The sequence below is a fragment of the Xenopus laevis genome, chromosome 2L (assembly GCF_017654675.1).
Source record: "Xenopus laevis strain J_2021 chromosome 2L, Xenopus_laevis_v10.1, whole genome shotgun sequence".
Classification (NCBI taxonomy): Eukaryota; Metazoa; Chordata; class Amphibia; order Anura; family Pipidae; genus Xenopus; species Xenopus laevis.
Genome location: NC_054373.1, coordinates 31,182,337 through 31,206,013, shown reverse-complemented (window position 1 = coordinate 31,206,013; position 23,677 = coordinate 31,182,337). Strand labels below are relative to the sequence as shown.

Genomic DNA, 23,677 nt, shown 5'->3' with positions numbered 1-23,677 from the left:
GTTTTTTATTTCTAAATTACACTGTTTACACTGCAAATAATTCACTTTACCATATAAAATCTCATTCCTGAACCAGCAAGTGTATTTTTTTTAGTTGTAATATTGTTGTGTAGGCAGCCATCTCAGGCAATTTTGCCTGATCATGTGCTTTCAGAAAGAGCCAGTGCTGCACTATGGAACTGCTTTCAGACAGGCTGTTGGTTCTCCTACTCAATGTAACTGAATGTGTCGCAGTGTACAGGTATTCTTTTTATTGAATTTTAAACATAGGGGGGGGGATACAGAAGAAAAAGGGGGGGGGTTGAAAAACAAAAAGGGGGGAAGGGTGTACAGCCATGTTTGAATTCAACCATATAATCACAAACATGTAAGTCATAGCATCACACGAAATTTCACTTTTCCATTTATTAGCATCAAAACATTGCGAGGTGAGTTTCCAACCACTTTATCAAATTTACCTGGTTGTACCCTGGCCTCATGCGTTAATTTTATTAGTGGCAGCATTTTGTTCACATATTCTACCCAAGCCCCTTTCTTAGGAGGGAGGGGAGCCATCCATCTCATGATAATCAATTTTTGGCGTAAAATTTTTGTCCTCCCATGATTTGTAGGGAGTAGATCATCTATCAGACCCAGCAGACACACCTCTGGGGAGTGGATGGAGGGGAGCATTCGTATGTCTGAAGGTATTTAGTTACCTTTGTCCAGTATCTCAGAATTTTGGGGGACCTGGATTTATTTTTACTATTGAGTGCTGTTCTTATATCTACCAGGGAGCTGTTATATTATGTCAGGGAGCTGCAATCTGGTTACCTTCGCATTGTTCTGATGATGGTTTGCTGGTGGGGGGGAGAGGAAGGGGGTGATATCACTCCAACTTGCAGTACAGCAGTAAAGAGTGACTGAAGTTTATCAGAGTGTAAGTCGCATAACTGGGGGGCACTTGGGAAACTGACGACATGGCTATCCCCATGAACGATTTCAAAACTTAATATAAAACAAATCAGTTTGCTCTTTTAAAAAACATTTTCAGTCATGAAGTCTGCTGGAGCAGCACAGCACTATTAGCTGATACATTTAGAAAAACATGTTTTCCTGCGACTGTATCCTGTATGTAGACTGTATGAGTAGGCAGAGTTTGTGGGCTGGAGTATTTATGGGGAAGTGGGAAAAGCGCAGACATGCTTCTGAATTACTCTGCCAAGTTTGAAGGTTTATGGGTAAAGTTAACCTTCAGTATGTTATAGATGGACCTGCACTAAGCAACTTTTTAATTGGTCATTTTTTGTTGTTTCTTAAATTATTCCTCTGGCCGCTGTTATTAAATTAGTCATTTATGGTTGTCAGGGACAGGAAGTTTTTTTCAGAGATTACAAATTTTATTCTCGTAAATTATCTGACCAACACACTGTTGGGGAAAGAGCTGCACATGCTTTGTAAATATACATGTTCTACAATATGGGACCTGGGTTCTTACAGATATCCGATCTTTCTGTTATTTGGATCTTCATACCTTAAGTCTACTAGAAACTCATGTAACTATTAAATAAACCAAATAGGCTGGTTTTGCATCCAATTTGGATTAATTATATCTTAGTTGGGATCAAGTACAAGCTACTGTTTTATTATTATTATTATTATTATTATTATTATTATTATTATAGAAAAAGTAAATTTAAAAAGTGGATTATTTAAATAAAATGGAGTGTATGGGAGAAGCCTTTGCATAATTCAAGCTTTCTGGATAATGGGTTTCCGGATTATGGATCCCATATCTGTAGTAATCTAAAGTATCTTGTAAAACAAAGATATTATCTATTCAACAAACGCACAACTTTTTTTTAAACTAATTTAGTTTTTCTCTGTAATAATAAAACCGTACCTTGTACTTCCAAACTGAGATATTGCAAAACCAGCCTATTGGGTTTATTTGATATTTACATGATTTTCTAGTAGAATTAAGGTATGAAGATTATAGAAGCGAAGGTTAGTGCTACTGCCACATAAAAATAAATAAATATGGTACCACTTAGAAAAAGTATTAGAACAAAAAATACCAATTGAAGTAAAGAATGAAGGAGAAAACACTCACAGTTCACCTCAGTCCCAAGGTGCAAAGTCAAAATTACTGTGTCCAAACGGAATGTGAGGGTCTCCAAAAGATACGAAAACAAAAGTAAAAAAGTAGAAAATCTATATTAGGACATGATACCTATCATGTCCTAATAAATTTTCTACTTTTTTACTTTTCTTTTCGTATCTTTTGGAGACCCTCACATTCCGTTTGGACATATTAAGGTATGAAGATCCCAATTATGGAAAGATCTGTTATGCAGAATACCCTAGGTCCTGAGTATTCTGGATAACCAGTCCCATACATGTACTAATGTTTAATTCAATTGGTAAATTCTCCATTAAAGATTGCATACACCGTAGTAGATTGTAGCAGTTTACACAACTAGTGTGTATTTTGGGAAATAAAAAACATGACACGTGAACCCTGCACTGCTGTCTGTTTGGATTGTCAGGTCTCCGTGCACTCCTTTCCACTAAAGACTTGTGCCCTTCTCCCCTTGATATGTCAGCTGTGTGATCAGCCCATATTTAACAGTCGTTAACAGTCTGGAACAGATATTACTAGATTAAAAATACCTTATGAAAAAATAAACCCATATGGCAAATATTTGCATACAAGAGACGGCTTTTCTTTCTTGGGCTGTGCAAATACACGAGAGGACAAAATTATAATGGGCAAACAAAGGCATAATTAAACATACCCACCCCTTATGCATACCCAAGTTTAATTTCTAATCCTGTAGCGGGTGATTTCTTCCGTGTACGCAGTGCTACTCTGTAACATACCTGTTAGCCAACTTTTGCAGAATCTTGCTTCCCATGACTTTTTTTCAGCCTTTGATGCATATTTTCAGCATGCAGTTTTTTTCATACAAAGAATGGCCCTTTAAATACAATTAATAGACAGACTCTTTACACCGCCACATTAAAGGGTTAATTTATAGTATGTTATAGAATGGCTAAATCTAAACAACTTTTCAATTCATTATTTTTTATATATATTTTTATTATTTACCCTTTTTCTGTTTCTTTACAGCTTTCAAAGGGGGTCACTGACCCCATTTAAAAGAACAAATCCTCTGTAAGGCTACACATTTAGGGCAGTGACACACAGGCAGATTCAGGGAGATTAGTCGCCCGGCGACAACTCTCCTTGTCTTCGGGGCAACTAATCTCCCTGAACTGATAATAGAACAGAACACTGCTTTTCAGCTCTTTACTGAGTTACAGTGACTTGAAGGGAGGCCATATGGGACATAACTGTTCAGTGAGTTTGCAATTGATCCTCCGCATTCAGCTCAGATTCAAAAGTAAATAGTTGTGACCCATGTATCCCCCCCTCCAGAAAGTTACTGATTGGTTATTGCCTGGTTACCAATCAGTGGAAACCAAGAGAGCTGCAAAGCAGGAAGTTGTGTTCTGGCTATTATGTTAGACATTCAGTCACTCCAGCCTTTATACATTACATTTTTGGCTAATTAACTATATTAGAAACATTTTTTATTTTGCACAGCCTATCCATTTACCCAGTTTTTGTTTTTACACTGAACAATTCCTTTAAAGCTATTTAGGGCTGAATACACCATGGTATATTAGTACCGAATAAAATGATGCATAACAACAGCTTTGCCATCATGGTGTCCCTTTTTTATGACTTTATGCTGCCACTTAGAAATTTCTTTCTGCTTTAAAATCCAGGTTGGAACCTGTCCTGGTCTCGGGTGTCTGGGAGGCCATGCTCCGAGGTGCCAAGTACATAGCACAAAGCTGCCAAAATTCCTCTTTGCACTACATTCTTGCAGCTTAGACAGAACAAATCCCTTCCTGTGAGTTACATAGGAATCTTGATGCATTTAATATGCTTCTTTTGTTGCGCAAATTGTTTTACTTTTAATGGATAACCAATGGCACAGTGTAGTAATCAATGTTTGTGTCTCCAGAAAAACAGAGAACTAATTGTGATAAATCTTGTACAAAGTGGCCTTTTTACTACCCAACAGTTGTGCATTGTTTGTTGGACACAATGCTTTGCTTTGTGGACAGGGAACATCTGCATTGATCCCTTGGTGAAGCACCACTGCACTTTCTTTGGGCTAAAGCATGCTGGTATACTGAAAGCCATGGCATAGGAATTATATACTAAGGATTCCTTCCTGCCAATGTACTGTAGTTGTATTTATACACTTAAAGGGGTGGTTCACCTTTAAGTTAACTTTAGTATGTTAAAGAATGACCTGTTCTAAGCAACCTTGGTCCTCATTTTTAATTGTTTTTGAATTATTTGCCGCCTTCTTCCTACTTTTTCCTGCTTTCAAATGAGGGTCATTGACCCCATTTAAAAATCAAATGATCTTTAATGCTACAGATTTGTTTGTATTGCTACTTTTTATTACTCCTCTTTTTATTACTCCTTTCTATTCAGGTTCTCCCCTGTTCATATTCCAACCACTAATACATAGCAATGCAAGATTGCTAGGCTAAGTTGGACCCTAGAAACCAGATTCCTGAAATTGCAAACTGGAGAGCTGCTGAATAAAAAGCTTAATAATGAAGTCGCCTGAAGTTTCCTTGGGAGGCGACTTTGGGAAACCGAAGTGATGCTTATGTATCCTGCCGGTGATTCACATTCTTGCTGGTGGGAAGGCACTTAAGAGAGATTAGTCGCCCGAAGATTTACCGCAGGCAACTAAATCTCCCCGTGTGCCACCACCCTAAGTTGTTCATAGATGTGCATATACAGTACATCCTTATGTCAGACGACATATGTCAGAACGATTGGACATTGTAATCTCCCAACCTACCACTAACCATTAAGATTTAATGAAGTAGTAAGAAGAACAGATTAGTTTATGTTCTGGCCATTAAATCACAGACAGCAGTCTTACAAAAGTTATGTTATGTTAGTAGTGACAGCCCCCATTGATATAGTCAGATAGGCAATACATGGAGAGATCTTATCGGTAGCCGATATAAATATCTTTAAGTAAAACTATACCCCTCAAACAATGTAGGTCTCTATAAAAAATGTATTGCATAAAACAGCTCATATGTAAAACCCTGCTTTATGTAAATAAACCATTTTCTTAATACCGTATATACTGGAGTATAAGCCGAGTTTTTCAGCCCCCAAAATATGCTGAAAAACGCTACCTCGGCTTATACTCGGGTCAAGCGCAAAAACGGGACGGCTTATACTCGAGTACGGCTTATACTCGAGTATATACGGTAATATACTTTTTTCTAGTAGTATGTGCCATTGGGTAATCCTAAATAGAAAACTGCCATTTTAAAAAAGAATTGCTGCCCCCTGGGAACATAGGATTCACGGTGCACACAAACAAACCAAGCAAACTACTTTTAGGTCACATGAGCCAATTAACAGACAAAGTTCTGTCTTTTGCTTCCACACTTCTTCCAGTTAGAGTTGTAGTATTTCTGGTCAGGTGATCTCTGAGGCAGCACACAGACCATCACGAAATAGTGATTCAAGGCAAGAGATGTAAAAGGGCAATATTTGCTAAAATATTTCAGTTTGATCAGATTCTTTAATATGGCGCTTAATTTGATATAAACTCTCTGTTGCTCAAGTATTCATTTAAAACAGTTAACAGAGTCGGCGACCCCCCTCCCAGAGCTGCTTTAAAAGGTGAAAAATGACATTTTACACTTCAATATTAGAAAAACGGTGACACATAGATAATGGAAAGTAATTGGAAAAAGTCATTATTTCTGGTGAGTTGTTTGAAGATGAACTACCTCTTTAATTCACTGATGGCAGATGGATAGAGATCTCCTGTGTGCTTTGTGCCATAGCTGTAACTGAAATTCAGACAGAGCCTACATTTTAAAACTGCTTTGTTATGGCAGAAGTAAACCAGATCTATACTGTATATAATATAAAACCAACTATCCGTGACCTACAATTTCTATCCGTATAAGCCAAGCTTTGTGTTGGCAGTAATGGATAGCTGCTTACTGGCTAACACTGGATTTAACCATTTTGCAAGACTTTTATCACGTTTTCCGATGTCGCAACAAATTAGTGCAACTGGGAGTAAAGTTTAAAAAAGAAAAAAAGGAAGTCCACTTCAGTGAATCCTGCTGCTTTTGAAAATGAAACTTTATAAATATGATTTTATTTGGTTTGAGCAGGAGCAGAAGGAACTGTGTCCACAATGGAACCTCGGCATTCTCCTGGGCACAGTTTTTTTCATGCAGCTTTATCAGTAGCGACTAGCGATGGCGATTATGTTGGCCATAACCGTTCAGATAACCCTGGCGGAAACTATAGAATGATCTGTGTGTGCGTATGGTGGCCCACTAACTCTTTCCACCTACTAGATTTCTTATAAAGTCAAAGCAGGAGCATGTTTTCAAACAGATAGGATCATACTGGGCATCAGAATAGTAGAAAAATATCTGCTTCCTGTGAAGTTTCACTTGAGATCACCATTGCAGTGTATTTTGGGTTGATCCTTCATTGTTCCTTAAATGAGAACAATTTTTTCATGCATTATTGTTGTTTTATGCATTCTTCCTTCTCAGGTTTTTTTGCTACAGAAATGGCCTTGTGTATAATACTTTTTATTTATTTATTTATTGATTTATTGATTGATTTTGTTCTCTTCAGGTGGCATGCAGGATTATAATTATATATGGGGGAACTGCTTTGAGGTAACATTTGAGCTGTCCTGCTGCAAGTATCCACCTGCATCTAAACTTGCCACGGAGTGGGACTACAACCGAGAGTCTCTCATCACATTCATAGAAATGGTAAGAGCCTGCCTGCTTTTGTGTTCTATAGGCCAAAACAAGATAAACTGTTTTATTTGTGCACGCAGGGTTAGTATATCTTATGCACAAATGTGAACTTTGGGATAATTGTCCCAAACCAGTATTTTCAGTAGACTGTATGTTATGGGTGCGGCTTCATTTGCAGCTCAAAAGTGGACCAAAAAAAGCAAACAAAGAAGCAAAACACAGCAGGCCTGTGTCTTGGAGTCATCCACTTGACACTGGAATTTTCTAATAAAAGTCGTTCAAACACTAAGGGGGTTATTTATCAAGGTCCGAATTTATCTCAATATCGGCTGCTACAAACTCTGACCTAACGCTCGGGTTTTAAACGCTTATTTATTATTACATTTTTCTGAAAATTTGCTTTGTGGGAAAGCTCAGATTTTCAATTTTTTTTTCGTGAATTTTCCCCGAAATCTACAAATTTTTCGGAGTTTTGACCCAAAAGCTCCGAAAACATAGGGAAATTGCCCGAAACCCCCAACACAACCAAAAATCAATGGGACTGTTCCCATTGACTTTATGCAACCTCGACAGGTTTGAGATGCCGTGTTTTTATATTGGGGCTTTTTAGCCCTCAGTGTTTAATAAATTTCGAAAAATTCTTGATTTTTTTTAAAAGTCCAATTTTATTAAAAAAAAAAATCGAATTTTTTGGATTTCGGGTATTCGGAGCTTAGTAAATAACACCCTATGGGTCAGTCCAAATGAGCAGATTTGGCTAAAATGAAAATCGTCTGCGGCAATTCACACACGACGCTTCGTTTTCCAAACCCGCCTGAAGTTTCCTTGTGAGGCAACTTCGGCCGACTTCGGAAAACGAAGTGCCGTGTGTGAATTGCCGCAGGCGATTTTCTTTAAGCCGGTGGAGGGCAATGGGAAGGCAGTTAGGGCAGATTGTCCCCCAGAAGAAGAGGCGATTTGTCGCTGGGGCGACTAATCTCCCAGAAACTGCTCGTGTGGCCTAACCCTAAGGCATTCAAACACCCGATATTGACTTCTAGAATCCCTTCCATAAATGTATGTACACTAATGTCTCCTAACACCACATTGCTGTTTGCACTTCATTCAGATTTACAAGCTTGTAACCTGCTACTTAAGTGGCAATGACAGCTGTGATTTAACTTGCTGCTGTGTTGACCTTTTAACTGTTAACTGGCACAGAATCTCTGTTTGGTTATAAAAAAAATAATGTATATGCAGAAGTTTCCATCCGCTTTGCTTTATAGTGGCCTTTGCTTACACAATACCCCAGTGGTAGCTGCAGCTTTTCCCCGCTGTCGCATTTAGGAGTTTTTATCAAAATTATGCAGGTATGAGACCTGTTTTCCAGAATGCTCAGGACTTGGGGTTTGCCGGGTAACTGATCTTTCTGTAATTTGGAGCTTCATACCTTAAATCTACTAGAAAATCATGTAAACATTAAATAAACCCAATAGACTGGTTTTGCTTGGTACAAGCTACTGTTTTATTATTACAGAGAAAAAGGAAATGATTTAGAAAAATTTGGATAAAATGGAGTCTACATGAGACCACCTTACCGTAATTCTGAGCTTTCTAGATAACGGGTTTCCGATTAACAGATCCCAAACCTGTACTACCTTCATGAGCTCTGCTTAGCTTCCGCTTTTTTCCCCATTTAAATAATGCCACTAAGTTGCCTTTGGATGAGGGCTATTGACATGATTCTTTTATCACAAAAAAACAAGAGAGTTAAAAAATGGAAACAGAAGTGCAGTTTTAGCTAGTAGGATATTTCTGTGTCCCACTGCCATAAACTGTGATGCTGTATTTACTATAGGATGTCACATTTGCAATTCCAGGCAGGGACACGTCACCAGAATTAACCCATGCTTGTAGGGCTTGATGTCTGATCTCTTAATTGCTCAAAGATTAGGCTACACTGCAAGATAATCTATCCCATATAATTTCCCCATGTAATACTGCTAATCTTTTTTCCTTAACTAAAAAATGAATGTTGCTAATCTTAGCACTATAATTATGGCATATGGATGCCTTTTAGATAATGTAAATCTTTTTACTTGCGCATAACCTAAATACCATCATTTGCACTGCCCACCTTTTTTAATTGTAGCCCTTTTATCCTCCTACATGCCATATTTTCTTTAATTTGCAATGGTATGCCACTAAAAAGGGAAGGATTAGAAGACAAATTGGAGACGCACCCATGATTCTTAAATGTGTTGTCTGTGGGTGGTTTTATATATAAAAGCAAATCTTTCCAGGATGTCTAATTGGCAATATACATAGAAAAATATATTTATTTCATTATCTTTATTTTGTTGCCAAATGTCTTCAGTCACCAACTGTTTTGAAAGAAGCATTTTTCAACATACCCAGATGAACTTAGCTTTTATTGATTGGGTTATATTGCTTTCTGCTTTCGAGATGCAACAAATCCATTGTGTTTGGATTCAACCAAATCCTCAGAAAATATTGAATATTCAAATTTGAGCAGCATTTACCATTTGCACCATCTTGAAACATCGTTGGTTGTCCGACTTGTGCCACATGACATGAAAATTTGCACTTGGTTTGGATTTTCAATAAGCAAAGTGAAACATGTTTCCAATCATTAGCACCTTTGTTTTTAGGTTTAAAGGGGAATTATTGTGAAAAATGAAAAAATCGTTAACATAAGCTTCATCATACTGAAGTAAGAAACTTTCTAAATATAGCATCTGTTTCTATTCATTCTGTCTTCATGCAGGAGTTGGGTGTCAGATAGTCATTGACCATTAGATTCAATATATGTTATAGTGGGGCTTTCTTTCCTAGTTAAACTATATACAGAGAGAAAACATCCGCTTAGTCCCCAAAATGTATAATAAAGTTAACGGCTCACCCAGCGCAGAGTAGGACCCAGGTGTATCAACCCTGGGTCTATCGTAGCGGGGTGTAGCTTTGACCAGTATATAGCATTCAAATCATAACTATCAACAGCAATCTTGTATAGGTGGAAACTCACTGAAGATATTAGGTGGCCCGGTTGCAGCGCCCCGAACCCGTAGCTGGGGGAGTAACTCAATGTAGATAGCGAAGAAGCACGCACTCCATGGGCCAGTCGATGTGATTAAAAGTCTTTATTCAAAAAACAGCTAAAACAATGAAACCTTACGCGTTTCGTATCCGAGGATACTTACTCATACTATGTATCGGAGGATACTTACTTACTTACTATGAGTAAGTATCCTCGGATACGAAACGCGTAAGGTTTCATTGTTTTAGCTGTTTTTTGAATAAAGACTTTTAATTACATCGACTGGCCCATGGAGCGCGTGCTTCTTCGCTATCTACTTCCTTTCCTAGCAGATGAATTAAAGCTCACTCAAATAACGGATTCCAGTACAAACACAATCTAACGAAATATATGCAAATTCTGCATGTAGAGAGACAGGATTTATGGTGATTTTAAGAGAGTGAGCTCTAATACATCTTCTAGGCAAAAGAAGCCCCTCTATAAGATATATTGGATCTAACTGTCAATGAATATCTGACACCCAACTGCTGCATGAAGTCAGAATGAAGAGAAACAGATACTGAGTGAAGATACACTTGATTATTTCATAAACGGTACATAATCTTCAATTGATTGTATTTAGGAAGTTTCTTATTTCAGTATGCCAAAGCTAATATTACAATCTATTAAAAATTCTGTATTGTTTCTAAAATCAAGTTTATCTTCACTATTCCTCTGTCAGCGTCTGTTTCTCTTCATTCTGTCTTCATTCAGGAGTTGGGTGTCAGTCATTGACAGTTAGATTCAATATATCTTATAGGGAGGCTTCCTTTTCTAGCAGATGAATTAGAGCTCACTCAAATAACGGATTCCAGTACAAACAAAATCTAACAAAATAACTGCCCTTTGCACAAATTCTGCATGTAGAGAGACAGGATTTCTGGTGATTTTAATAGAGTGAGCTCTAATACATCTTCTAGGCAAAAGGAGCCCCCCTATAAGATATATTGGATCATTCATCTGACACCCAACTCCTGAATTAAGACAGAATGAAGAGAAACTGATGCTGAGAGAGGAATAGTGAAGATAAACTTGATTATTTCAGAAACGGTACAGAATTTTTAATTGATTGCATTTATTTCAGTATGATGAAGCGAATATTACATTTTCATTTTTGCGATAGTTCCCCTTTAAGTTCAGGCTGAGGAAAAAATTAAGTGCACAGGAATGCCTTTACTTAGCCATTTTACTTGCAAGGAAAGGGTTCCTAGGGTATTTTGATCACTGCTGTAATTGGGTGAAAATGATAGAAAGATTCCTTTCTGTCACTTTTTCTCTTAATGCAGAGCTGTCCAACTGGAGGTTTGCATTCCAGATGTGGCCCTCCAAAAGATTTTTTGGTCCCCAGTCTGCCCAAAGGTTCCATAGACTTCACTGTATAAAATCATCATTTTAATTTAATTCCCCGAACATGCTATATACGTTAGAAATATTGGACTCCCTATATGTAAAAGTTTAAACAGCGCTGCTTTAGTGCCTTTCCTGTGTAATCTTTTTATTACTACAGCTGGATAAAGGCACTTTGGCTGCCTCTGATTTTCACAAGATTACACTGGTGGTTTACTGTTCCATGTGACCTTAAATTATTTATCATGCTTGTTTGTTTTGCATGGAATATAAACACAATACTGTACAACTAGACATTTTTACAATTAATAGAGACACATGATTTTGGTAATTTATATTTGATCCATATTGTGTTCTTTATATGTTCAGGTGCATATAGGAGCAAAGGGGTTTGTGACCGACTCTGTCACGGGAAAAGGTATTGAGAATGCTGTTATTTCCGTGGCAGGAATTGATCATAACATTACAACTGGCAAGCTGGGGAACTTCCAGAGATTGTTAGCTCCTGGGTTGTACAACATCACTGCTTCAGGAGCAGGGTAAGTTGCCACTGGAAGTTTAGGTTTCCTGCAGGTTTAATTTTCGTTAATCAACTGGCTTGCAGCATTGTTTCAGAAGTCAGAGCCAGGAGATACTTATTGAATGCTTAGAATTTTCTTCCACTGTGCAAAAACTCGTTTTTTGGCAGAGGACCTATATAAGGGCATTTCAAGGGGTGGTTCACCCTTAAAGGGGTGGCTCACCTTTAAGTATGTTATGGCTAATTCTCAGCAACTTTTTCATGGGCTTTCATATTTTTTTTAATGGTTTTTAAATTATTTGCCTTCTTCTGACTCTTTTTTTCTGCTTTCAGATGGGGTTCACTGACCCCATCTAAAATCAAATGCTTTGTAAGGCTACACATGTGCTATTATTGCTACTTTTTATGAATCCTCTTTCTATTCAGGCCCTCTCCTATTCATATTCCGGTCTGTTATTCAAATCAGTGCATGATTGCTAGGGTAATATGGACCCTTGTAACCAAATTGCTGAAAAAGCAAACTTGAGAGCTGCTGAATAAAACTAAAAAAAAACTCAATGAATGAAAAACCACAAATAATAAAAAATGAAAACCAATAACAAAAAAAGGCAGAACATTTTAGAGGTAAATGAAATGGCAGGATTAGTTTCCAAGAGATGCATGTTCAATTGCCTAAACTGTTGATTTCTCTGGCTGGCCACAGGCTTCCGTATGTCCTCCCATATCCTTCCTGTTGCATTATAATGTCTTAAGTGGTGAAAATCTAAATAGAAGCCATGGTGCTTGCAAAGAGTCTTCCTGCTCCACCCTCCCATTCTCTCCTCAGTAACTCCATGAGCTGCAGAGAAGATCTGATTGAAGCACCAAATTATATAATGAATAGAAGAAGCTCACAGTACCTAACGGGGTATCATTCTGGTAAAAACTGTAGCATCATATAAATAACAGATGTGCTGAGATTGGGAACCATCTATAACTCTATAGACAGTCACCCATTACTTCTCATATCCCATCCCCGTTGACATTGCTCTTCTAGCCTATTTGTTGAAAATATGCATGTTTTATGCCTTACAGCTAAAAAAAAAAAACTTCATGCATGTAAATTAATATTAAATCCTTCAGAGGTCTTCGATTACTGAATTTTTTGCAAACTGTAATCCAGTCTCCTGGAATACTTAGGGCTGGATTAATTTTTGGGCTAATAGTCCAGTGGCACATTTATAAAGACTGGGCAAATGTTTATATAGGCAGTAACACATAGCAACCAATAGCTGCAACAGTGATGGCAAAATTCTGATTGACAGGTTGAGGCTGGCGATAGTTTCAGGTTTCCCTTGTTTCAATGCGTGCACTTGTGTGTAATTCATTAGAGCTGAAGGAAGCAGTGCTACTTTCCAAAAGTTTAAAGGACGCAAATATTTATAAAAACAGTCAATTGGTGCTTCGTGACTAAAAGCACTGAATATTATTTCTAATGTTTGGAAGAAGTTGCTTTATTTCCTTCAGAAAGAGTTCTAGTGGCTTTCTGTGCTTGCATGATAGACTACAAATGGGCATATGGTTCTGTTCTGCCCAGATAAGCAGCTATTATAAATATATATACATATATTTATCTCAGGTACCTGACAGAAACTCTAGTTGACGTGGACGTAAAACAAGGACCAGCTACTTCGCTTGCATTTTCCCTTCACCCAACAGTATTCATTCCAGAATCAAAAATGAAGCCAGAAACAACTACTAGTATGAGTCCTACAACGGAGGGACTGCGCGTGAAAACAGACACCACTACAACTTCCCGCTTAGCCATCCAGCCTCGGGACTTTCGGCATCACCATTACACTGATATGGAGATCTTCTTGCAGAAATACAAAAACGATTACCCAAGTATCACACATCTTTACTCCGTGGGCAAGTCTGTGGAGCAGCAAGATCTTTATGTAATGGAAATATCAGACAACCCTGGCAATCATGAACCAGGTAAGAGCCTGTTTAGCTATTCACCTTTTTTTTTTTTTAAAGTTTTTATTTTTGCATTTTAATTATAAACAACAATAGTTGTAAGTAAAGAAGAGAAGCAAGAAAAGAAATATTTGGAACCGAGAGAGGCGGGGGAAGGAATTAACAGTAAATATTTCCATTTATCCTTGCATACATCCCGTGGGATGTTTTTTGGAAAGACACCCAAGTACCCCAGACTGCATCAAATTTCTGAGGGCAACCCTTAGCATAGTACGTCAGCTTCTGGTTGGGCAAAGAGTTGTTAATCGGGTTGCTCCAGGCTAGTATCGTTGGGGGGACTGTTTCTTTCCAATTCAAGAGAATGATTTTTTTTTTTTTTCATAATAAAAAAGTTGAAGGTAAAACAGTCTGGTGTGGTTATTGATGTCCATATCTTCCTCTACTCCAATCAGGCACATTAGAGGTGACATTATTCTTGGTAATTCTAGAACATCAGAGATGTAACACACAATGTCTCTCCAGAAGCCCTGTATTAATAGGCACTGCCAAAAAACATGCATGTAAGAACCAATGTCCCCTTCACATTTTACGCAAGTATCAGATGCCTGAAGGGTATATTTTGGAAATCCTGTATGGGGTGAGATATACTTGGTTTAGGAATCTCATTTGAATGTATCTCTGATAGATATAGTTAAGTCGGGTATCTGTTTTAGGGCTTCCTCCCACAGCTCCCTTTAAAGGAGAAGGAAAGGTTAAAACTAAGTAAGCCTTATCAGAAAGGTTCATCTAAATACACCAGTAAACCCCCAAAGTAATGTTGCTCTGAGTCCCCTGTCAAAAGAAACACAACATTTCTTTCCTTCTATTGTGTACACATGGGCTTCTGTATCAGACTTCCTACCTTCAGCTTAAACCTCATTGCCCTGGGCAAGAGCATGCTCAGTTTGCTCCTCTCCCCCCACCCCTCCCTTCTCTACTGTAATCTGAGCCCAGAGCAGGGAGAGACTCAGGCAGGAAGTGATGTCACACCACATTAATACTGCAGCTCCTATCCTAAACAAACAGAGAGTTTCTAGAGCTTTTTACTCCGGTATGGTAAAACATTCTACAGAATAAATATAGCATTCTAGTTTGCACTATTGCAGCTAATCTATTGGCAATAAAATGCCTCCGTAGCTTTCCTTCTCCTTTAAGTTTGGGATGTAGCTATTCCTCTATAAATGTGCAAATATACACTATATAGTTTTACCCAAAAGGATCCTGGCATTAATGATGTATGTACTAAAGCAGATCGACCTCTATTAAAATGTTTTAGCAATTTGGCACAAGTGCAACTAATGATCTTTTTGTTTTCAGGTGAACCAGAGTTCAAGTACATTGGAAACATGCACGGCAATGAGGTTGTTGGGAGGGAGTTACTTCTGAACCTCATTGAGTACCTCTGCAAGAATTATAACCTTGACCCAGAAGTCACACATTTGGTTCAGAACACCAGAATTCACATCATGCCATCTATGAATCCCGATGGATACGAGATGGCAGAAGAAGGTATTTTCAAGATCTTTTGCAAAGAACTACAGGGAGTCCTCGAGTTACATACACCCAACTTACATACAACTCATACTTACAAACAAAGGCTATTACAGAAACAAACTATGGTTTGCTTGACCTTTATTAGCATTTAGCTTTAATAAACCACCTGCCTCAATCCCCCTCAGGCATGTGTTGTCTACTGCAGAGCACAGAAAGGTAAAAATAATTACTATGTCTTAAGGTGGCCATAGATGCAAAGATCTGCTCGTTTGGCAACATCGCCAAACGAGCGGATCTTTCCCCGATATGCCATTAACAAACATGGCTATATCGGGTGTAATCTGATTGTTTGGCCGCATGGCCGAACGTTCCGATTACGATGTGCCCTGGGTTCCGGCGGGATCGGTCAGGTCAAAATCAAACCTGACCGATCGACCAAACGACCGATCTCCGCCGGACGAAAGAAGTCGGGACACGCCACACACGATCCGAAAATCGTACGAATCCTCGATTCGTACGATCGGATCTGTGTGTCTATGGCCACCTTTAGACAGACATCTGTCTAAGTTGCATTTAATAAGTAAATCTACAGTATGTTTCAACTTACATACAAATTCAACTTAAAGGAGAATTAAACCCCCTTGACCCAAAAATGGCCTCCCTCCGCTGGCCCTGCCTCCCCCCTGCAAAGTCTTACCCCTGAATTGTGCCCCTCTAGAAATACTGACCGCACATGCAGAGTCAGCGGAGCTCACGGACGCCATCTTCCGTTGAATCTGTATTCTTCGGGTCTTCTTCCTTCCCTTCGGAAATTTACGTTCCTTTCGTGCATGCGCAATTGTCATGGACCGGAAGATTGCTCCAACGACACATGCACCAATACGACACTCACTTCATGAAGAAGACCGAAGATGGCGCTCATGAGCTCCGCTGCTCTGCATGTGCGGTCAGTAATCCTACAGGGGACACAATTCAGGGGTAAGACTGTGCAGGGGGAGGCAGGGAGGGTGGCCAGTGGGGATTTTTGGCTAAAGGGGGTTTAGTTCTTCTTTAAAGGGGAAGGAAACCTAGTCGGCGCAAACCCCCCCACCCCCCCACCCGTTTGTTGCCCACCTTCCCTCCTCCCCCTGGCCTACCCGTCCCGCTGGGCAAATGCCCCTAACTTGTTACTTACCCTTCTGCGCAGGTCCAGTCCAGGGAGTTCACTGACGATATCTTCTTCCACGCGATCTTCTTCCTGCTTTGAACGGCGCATGCGCAGTAGGATCATTTCGCCGGTACGATCTACTGCGCATGCGTGTGACTTTTGGCGCATGCGCAGTAGATCCGTACCGGCGAAATGATCCTACTGCGCATGTGCCAAAACGCCGTTCACAGCAGGAAGAAGATCGCGTGGAAGAAGATGTCGGGGCATTTGCCCAGCGGGACGGGTTAGGCCAGGGGGGAGGAGGGAGGGTGGGCAACAAACGGGTGGGGGGTGGGGGGTTTGCGCCGACTAGGTTTCTTTCCCCTTTAAGAACAAACATACAGACCCTATCTCGTATGTAACCCGGGGACTGCCTGTACTCCTATTACATAAGAACAATGTTAAACTTGACGGGCAAACGGATATTTGCTGTAAGGAACAGTGACAATGACCTGCTGATAGCATTGTCCGCTGTTGGTTAAAAAAAAAAAGATCCAAAATCAAGCTTAAAGGAAAACTATACTCACCAAACAATGTAGGTCTCTATAAAAAGATATTGCATAAAACAGCTCCTATGTAAAACCCTGCTTCATGTAAAGGCAAGAGATGCAAAAGGGCAAGATTTACTTAAAGGCAAGAGATGCAAAAGGACAAGATTTACTTAAATATATAGACCAGTTTGGTAAGATTCTTTTTAGTTTTCCTTTAATAATTCAAAAATTACATAATGAAGACCAAATTGAAAATGGTTTAGAATAAAAGTCATACGCCATACTAACAGCTGATTTAAATGTGAACTTCCCCTTTAACGTGCAGTCTGCATTTTCCTTACAAGCAAATTGTAAAATTTGATACTTGCTTGGATCCACCTACCACATTTTTCACACATTACACACTGCTTTGACTGGACAATGGGGTGTTTTTGAGCACACCGCCTACTGGAATTTAGCTGCATCCACTTGAGTGGTGGCCCTTACATGCCTTCCATTTGCTTATGGAGACAAGAACACTTATAATGACCTATTTTAGCTGTGAGCTTAATTTTTTTTAATGTTTAGTATACTATGAGGCAATGCCTGTAAAAATACACCAATTGCAACATCCCTGTTAATGTGCTTTTTAAATTTGTTCATTGATCCTTTATAAAGATTTTTGTTCCCACCCTCTATGGATTTTGCAATTACTTTTTAGTTAATGTTCTCTTGTTACAGGGGAGCACAATGCTGACTTTGTTCCTTAAATATATTCTGTGCAGGGGACAAAGATGGTTTGGTTGGCAGGAACAACAGCAACAATTATGACCTGAATCGGAATTTTCCAGACCAGTTCTTCCAGATCACAGACCCTCCGCAACCTGAGACCTTAGCTGTAATGAACTGGCTGAAAACCTATCCTTTTGTGCTCTCCGCAAACCTGCATGGTGGTATGTTTAATATTAGCATTGTGTCTTTACCATGTATAACCTATATTTCTACAGGCGTATAAAATCTATAATTTCATCAGAATATACTGTATGCAACTTTTTATATGGCCTAAAAGAAATATCTGATGTTTTAGTGAAACACATTAATGTTAAAGAGATACTGACAACAGAATTTAAACCTTTCTTTACATATATCATAACATTGTCTTTGCATCCTATTTAATGTTTGCCATAATTATCTGATTCCTCTATGTTCCTCTATGAGGGGGCTGCCATGTCTGTGCAGCATTGGTTCATAAACATTAGAAACTCTGACCGGTTGAGAAGGGACAGGCATGTTGGTATAACAGTCCGGTTTGGGTAACAAACACTTATTAAAATGATTGTCGTGACCTATTGGACTGTTTTTAAAGTATATTATTTTTTTTTTATCTTTAGTATCTTTTATATATTTTTTTTAGTGTCCATATCACTTTGTTAGTTTTACAGAAGACACTTAGAAATTTGACCCTTGATAAATGTGCCTCTAATTTCATAAATTTCGACAAATCGAAATGTATTAATAGAATCAAATTTTTCCTACTCGGACGAATTGAAACAACCCGAAAACTCAAATCAAATTTTAATCAAATTCGATCACACTCGATTCGAGTTTTTTCTCTGAAAACATCTCCAAATTGATCCCTGCACTTCTCCCATTGACTTAAACCGGAATTTGGCAGGTTTTAGGTGCTGAATATTCGAATTCTTATTTGAATTCTTAAAGGAGAAAGGAGAAGTCTGTTAGCACTTGGGGCTGCCAAACGTTTGGCACCCCCACAAGTGATTGTATTGACTTACCTGGAACCCCCGGGTCGGTGCTCCCATCGGCAGAAAACTGCACCGGCCCAGGGTTATAGCAGTGAGCACCACTTTCTTCGCACGGTTGCACATACGCAGTAGAACGAAATTCCAATATATAACTAAAAAGTCGGCTATTTCGTTTTACTGCACATCTTTGCCCGGGGAAATTTGAAGAAAGAAGAAGCCGGAAGATCTCTCCCTGGTGCTCGCTAGAAAAACCCCTGGCCAGTGTATTTTTCTGCTGACAGGAGCACCGGCCCTGAGTTTTTAATACAATCATTTGGGAGTGCCTAACATTTGGCACCCCCAAGTGCTAACAGACTTTCATTGACTTTCATGATAAATCTTATGATATAAGTATGATGAATCTTGAAAATAGAATTCGAATTTTTTTACATTTGTCGCCCTTAGACTTTAATGCATTTTCACCGACAGCAAATTTTTGTCACAGTTTCCGTAATAAGATTTCAGTAGGTGTGGGGAAATAAAAAGCAGAACAACCAAATCCACATCCCCCAAATATGAAAATATAATGGCCTATTTAACAATCAATGAACTACGTGGAATTCTCAAATGGTCAAGAATAGTTTTAAGGTGAAGAAAATCATGTGGGACTTTCTCTGTGCCACCGTTGGTGAGTTCATGTGTGCTACAGAACTTCCTGACAATTTTCTGTCCTGCGTATCTACTCCCACCCCCCCCCCCCCCAACATCAATAGGTGCCAGGATTGGCTGTGAAAGTTGATAAATATGGCATATCGGCATTAAAAAAACGACCCAAGACTGTTCATTTCTTGAAGAGAAGCAGTGACAGGGTAGCAAGTGAGAGAATAGAATCCCTTGAGAAAGGTTCCTTAACCACTGTGCAGTGGTTGTACCTTTCATTTTACTTTAAAATACACAATGATGTTTTCATACCAAGGTCCAAGTTGGTATTTTTAAGGCTGGTGTAGCTAGTCTCTTTCTGCTCTAAAGCTAATGGCCAAATGATATTTTTACCATCACTTTCTGACAGAAAACAGCAATGTTCAAAATTCTTGACAATTTTCTGCCTGTCAGTCCTTGTGGGCATCAACCTGGGTGTTTAGTATTAAATAAGATAGACGTACTATTCTAAATATGTAAATATATATGTGTGTTTTGTTTTTTTTTTGTTTGTTTTTTCAGGATCCCTTGTGGTTAATTATCCTTTTGATGATGATGAAAAAGGTCTGTCGACATACAGTAAATCCCCAGATGACCCAGTGTTCCAGCATTTGGCTCTTTCTTATTCCAAGGTAAGGATCAGCTAAAGCAAAGCAGAAAGTTTACCAACATCCTCTGTTGGGAGTCGTAGGTATGTCTTTCAGCTAAACTTGTCCCTGCATACTGGAACAGTGACTTAAATGAACAGTAACTTTAAAAAATTTAATAGTTTTAAAGTAATAAAAATATAATGTGCTGTTGCTCTGCACTGGTAAAACCGATGTGTTTGCTTCAGAAAAACTATTATTTTTTTATATAAATAAGCTGCTGTGTAGCAATGGGGGCAGCCATTCAAAGGAGAAAAGGCTCAGGTTACACAGCAGATAAGCTCTGTAGAAGATAATGGTGTTATCTGTTATCCATTATTTAACCTGTACCATATAGCCTTTTTTTCAATTTCCACCATTGCTACACAACAGCTTGTGTATATAAACTATAGTAGTGTTTCTGAAGCAAACACATCAGTTTTACCAGTAAAATGTGTCCTACCCTAAATCGGGGAAAGTGGTGTTCAATTACAAACACTTACAGAGCATCATTAGTAGCAAAAGATCTGCTGTGGGACATTTGCTTTAGATCTGTTTGCTTTGACCTATTTTTCAGAGCTAAACAAGAAAGTGCATGTTTTAGAAGGCTTAGCACTGGGGGTGGAGATACTAAATAAATTGTGTAACTTTATTTTTTAGCTACCATATGGGGCATACATTTTTAACTTTGTGTAACTAATATAATGGTGTAAACAATAAGGTAATATATGATGTATTTATACCACTATAGTATTATGGTGTTAATTAATACCGTGCAAATACCTCACTGGCTTATTCATAAAGATGTGTTGGTTTGTTTTATGCCAGACATGCTGCTGTTATGTTCCACCACTCGAAACCTTGCAAAGTCTATTGAAGTTGATGAGACCACGATGGCAAAGAATTTATGGCCAGAAAGTAGCATGAAATACTGTGTAAAAACTCAGTGACAGGGTTTTGTTTTTGTTTTATTAAAGCTTATGCTTTTATGCTAGAATTATTTAAAGGGGTTGTTCACCTTTGAGTCAGTATGATGTAGAGAGTGATATTCTGCGACAATTTGCAATTGTTTTTTATTTTCTATTATTTAAGGTTTTTGAGTTATTTAGCTTTTTATTTAGCAGCTACTCAATTTGCATTATAAACAATCTGGTAGCTAGGGTCCACGTTACCCTAGCAACCATGCATTGATTTGAATAAAAGACTGGAATATGAATAGGAGGGAATCTGCCTAGAAAGATGACAAATACAAATTGGCAATAAAAATAAATTTGTAGCCTTACAGAGCATTTTAAAGATTATATATATATATAGATATATAGATATATAGATATATAGATATATAGATATATAGATATATAGATATATAAATGTAGGAAAAAAAAATGATCAAAAATATGTTAAAAACAGAGAGCAAATAAAAAGTCCTTTATTTCTGGAGCACTAGATAGTGGAGCGCATCTACTGCATTTTGTCAACTTAAGAATCATTGACATGAGTTTTGAAATCAAATTTACATTGCTAGTTTTCTCTTAATGAATATGGCAATAATCGCATTTTGAGTAAACAAATCTTTTTTTTTTTTTTTTTTAAAGCTATGGGTCCTCAGCCGCCTCCCCAGCTGCATCACTTGCCCCAACTTATCTGTGCCCTCATAGCATGTCTTTTTTCAGTGCTTTTGTTTATTTAGTATATAGTATTGATGTGTGGGTCAGGTTTAACCTGCCCTCCCTCCACCCACGCCTAACTTCCAGGTTCCTTTTATAGACCTCACAAAAGGGGCAGGGCGAGCAGGCGCGCCTGTATAAAAACGGAAGTCGGAAGCTGGCAGTGTAAGGTGCCCGCCACCCGCAAATGGGGGTGTGAGGACGGCCTGAACCAGCCCGACCCGCGGGTTAACACAAGGATCCAACGGGTATCTGGCTGGCCCACACATCACTAGTATACAGGGCATTTTTACTATTTGTATAGCTCCACCTTGTGCTATTAAATGAAACATACAATGCTGCCTACAGTTCAATGGACATGCCTTTAGAGCTCAGTTTTTTTATTCTTAATGTATCACCAACTTGTTTAAGGAGATTTTTTTTATCATTCACATAAGTCCTTGCCTATACTTACAAACTAAGGTCCCTGCTATGATGCTGTATTTTTCAGTCTTGACTGTACTGTACTGGCTGCTGTGCAAACCATGTCCCAAAAATTGTAGTTCATCTAATGCCTGAAGTGCAATTATAAAATATTTGCCTTTCTTCTTTTAGGAAAATAACAAGATGTATAAAGGATTTCCATGCAAGGAATTCTACCCCAATGAAAATTTTCCACAAGGCATCACCAATGGTGCAAACTGGTATAATGTGCCAGGTAAAAGAACAATTTTCTGATGTTATAGCGGTCTGGGTAACACTGGTAGCATAATCCAATGCAGTTCTCAAAAATAAAATAAATAAGACTTTGTTCACCAAATGATATAGCACATAAATTACTTTACTAATTAAAGAGATGCTATAGTGCAGATCATTTTGAAAAGGTCTAATTCAGATATACACTTTAATAATACTGATCAAATACAAAGGAAAAAAAAGTTAAAAGTATTGCAAGCACAAATACACATCTTTTGTCCAATGTAGGGTAAGTGGTGCTATCCTTGTACAGAGTCTTTTAAAGGGCGGGTTGACCAATCAACATTTGTGTAAGTACATCACACAGAACATTATCCAATCAGGAAAGGGAAAACATCAAACTGACCCTAGACCAATTACAATTTCAGTGAGTAGACAACAACCAATGAAAATATATAAAAGGAATAATGAAACATTCAGAATTCTATATTGTAAACATACACTTATCATATACCATATACCAAGTGTGTAAAAGACATAAAACAAAATAGTTAATGTATGATATTGAACCATAATAAACCGAGGTAAAGAGTACATAACAATTACCAAAAGGGGTTACATAATTAGTGTAGCAGAACATTATTGATTTCATGGGTTCTAATTGGTATCATATTCCTAGAACCTGTATGTATTATAAAGGTGTAAATTATAATGGTTTTGTGTAACTTACATATTATAGCCAAATGCAGGTGACTAAGGAGCAGAGATACACACCACTTCTTCTTTTATTACATAAAGTGGTGCTATCCCTCTAAGGCAGTCTTTTTTTATGCCTAATTTACCAATACCAAGCAAGCTATGCAATGAAGTCTTGCTCCACAGCAACACCCCCCCACCCACACACTTATCAGGCCTGGACTGGGAGTCAAAATAGGCCCTGCCATTCCAAGTATGCCGAGGCCCAAACAGCCCCCTACCAGCCCAAACAGCCCCCAACCAGCCCACTCTATGGTAACTTTCTATGGAACCATACAGCAGCCCTTCTGGTATTTGCCAGAACCCACAGATTGCCAGTCCGGGCCTGCACTTACACACATACATGTGTAGTTTTCATTAGGGCAAAGGAACATGGAGATTTGTTGCCCGCTGGAAAACTATGCTACCTGTGTATATTCTCACTGAGAATTGCTTTCTTTTGCATTTTTATTTTAGCAGTAACATTGAATCAGCATACATTAATGGGCAGATTTATCAAGGGTTGACTTTAAAAAATTCTAATTCGAATTTTAAGATTTATCATACTCTGAATTTGACTATTCGCCAGCTAAAACCTGCCGAAT

The 23,677-nt window shown here is 38.4% G+C and overlaps 1 protein-coding gene across 1 annotated transcript in view; it reads left to right on the top strand.

The window, feature by feature from the left end:
* cpd.L (carboxypeptidase D L homeolog) overlaps positions 1-23,677 on the top strand; it is a 45,332-nt gene that overhangs the window by 9,556 nt on the left and 12,099 nt on the right. Inside the window, exons 3-9 of the mRNA XM_018246080.2 lie at positions 6,707-6,849; positions 11,630-11,799; positions 13,399-13,757; positions 15,096-15,287; positions 17,714-17,881; positions 19,892-20,001; positions 22,257-22,359. Of these exons, the coding sequence (XP_018101569.1) occupies positions 6,707-6,849; positions 11,630-11,799; positions 13,399-13,757; positions 15,096-15,287; positions 17,714-17,881; positions 19,892-20,001; positions 22,257-22,359 (1,245 nt within the window). The remainder of the gene's footprint in view (positions 1-6,706; positions 6,850-11,629; positions 11,800-13,398; positions 13,758-15,095; positions 15,288-17,713; positions 17,882-19,891; positions 20,002-22,256; positions 22,360-23,677) is intronic.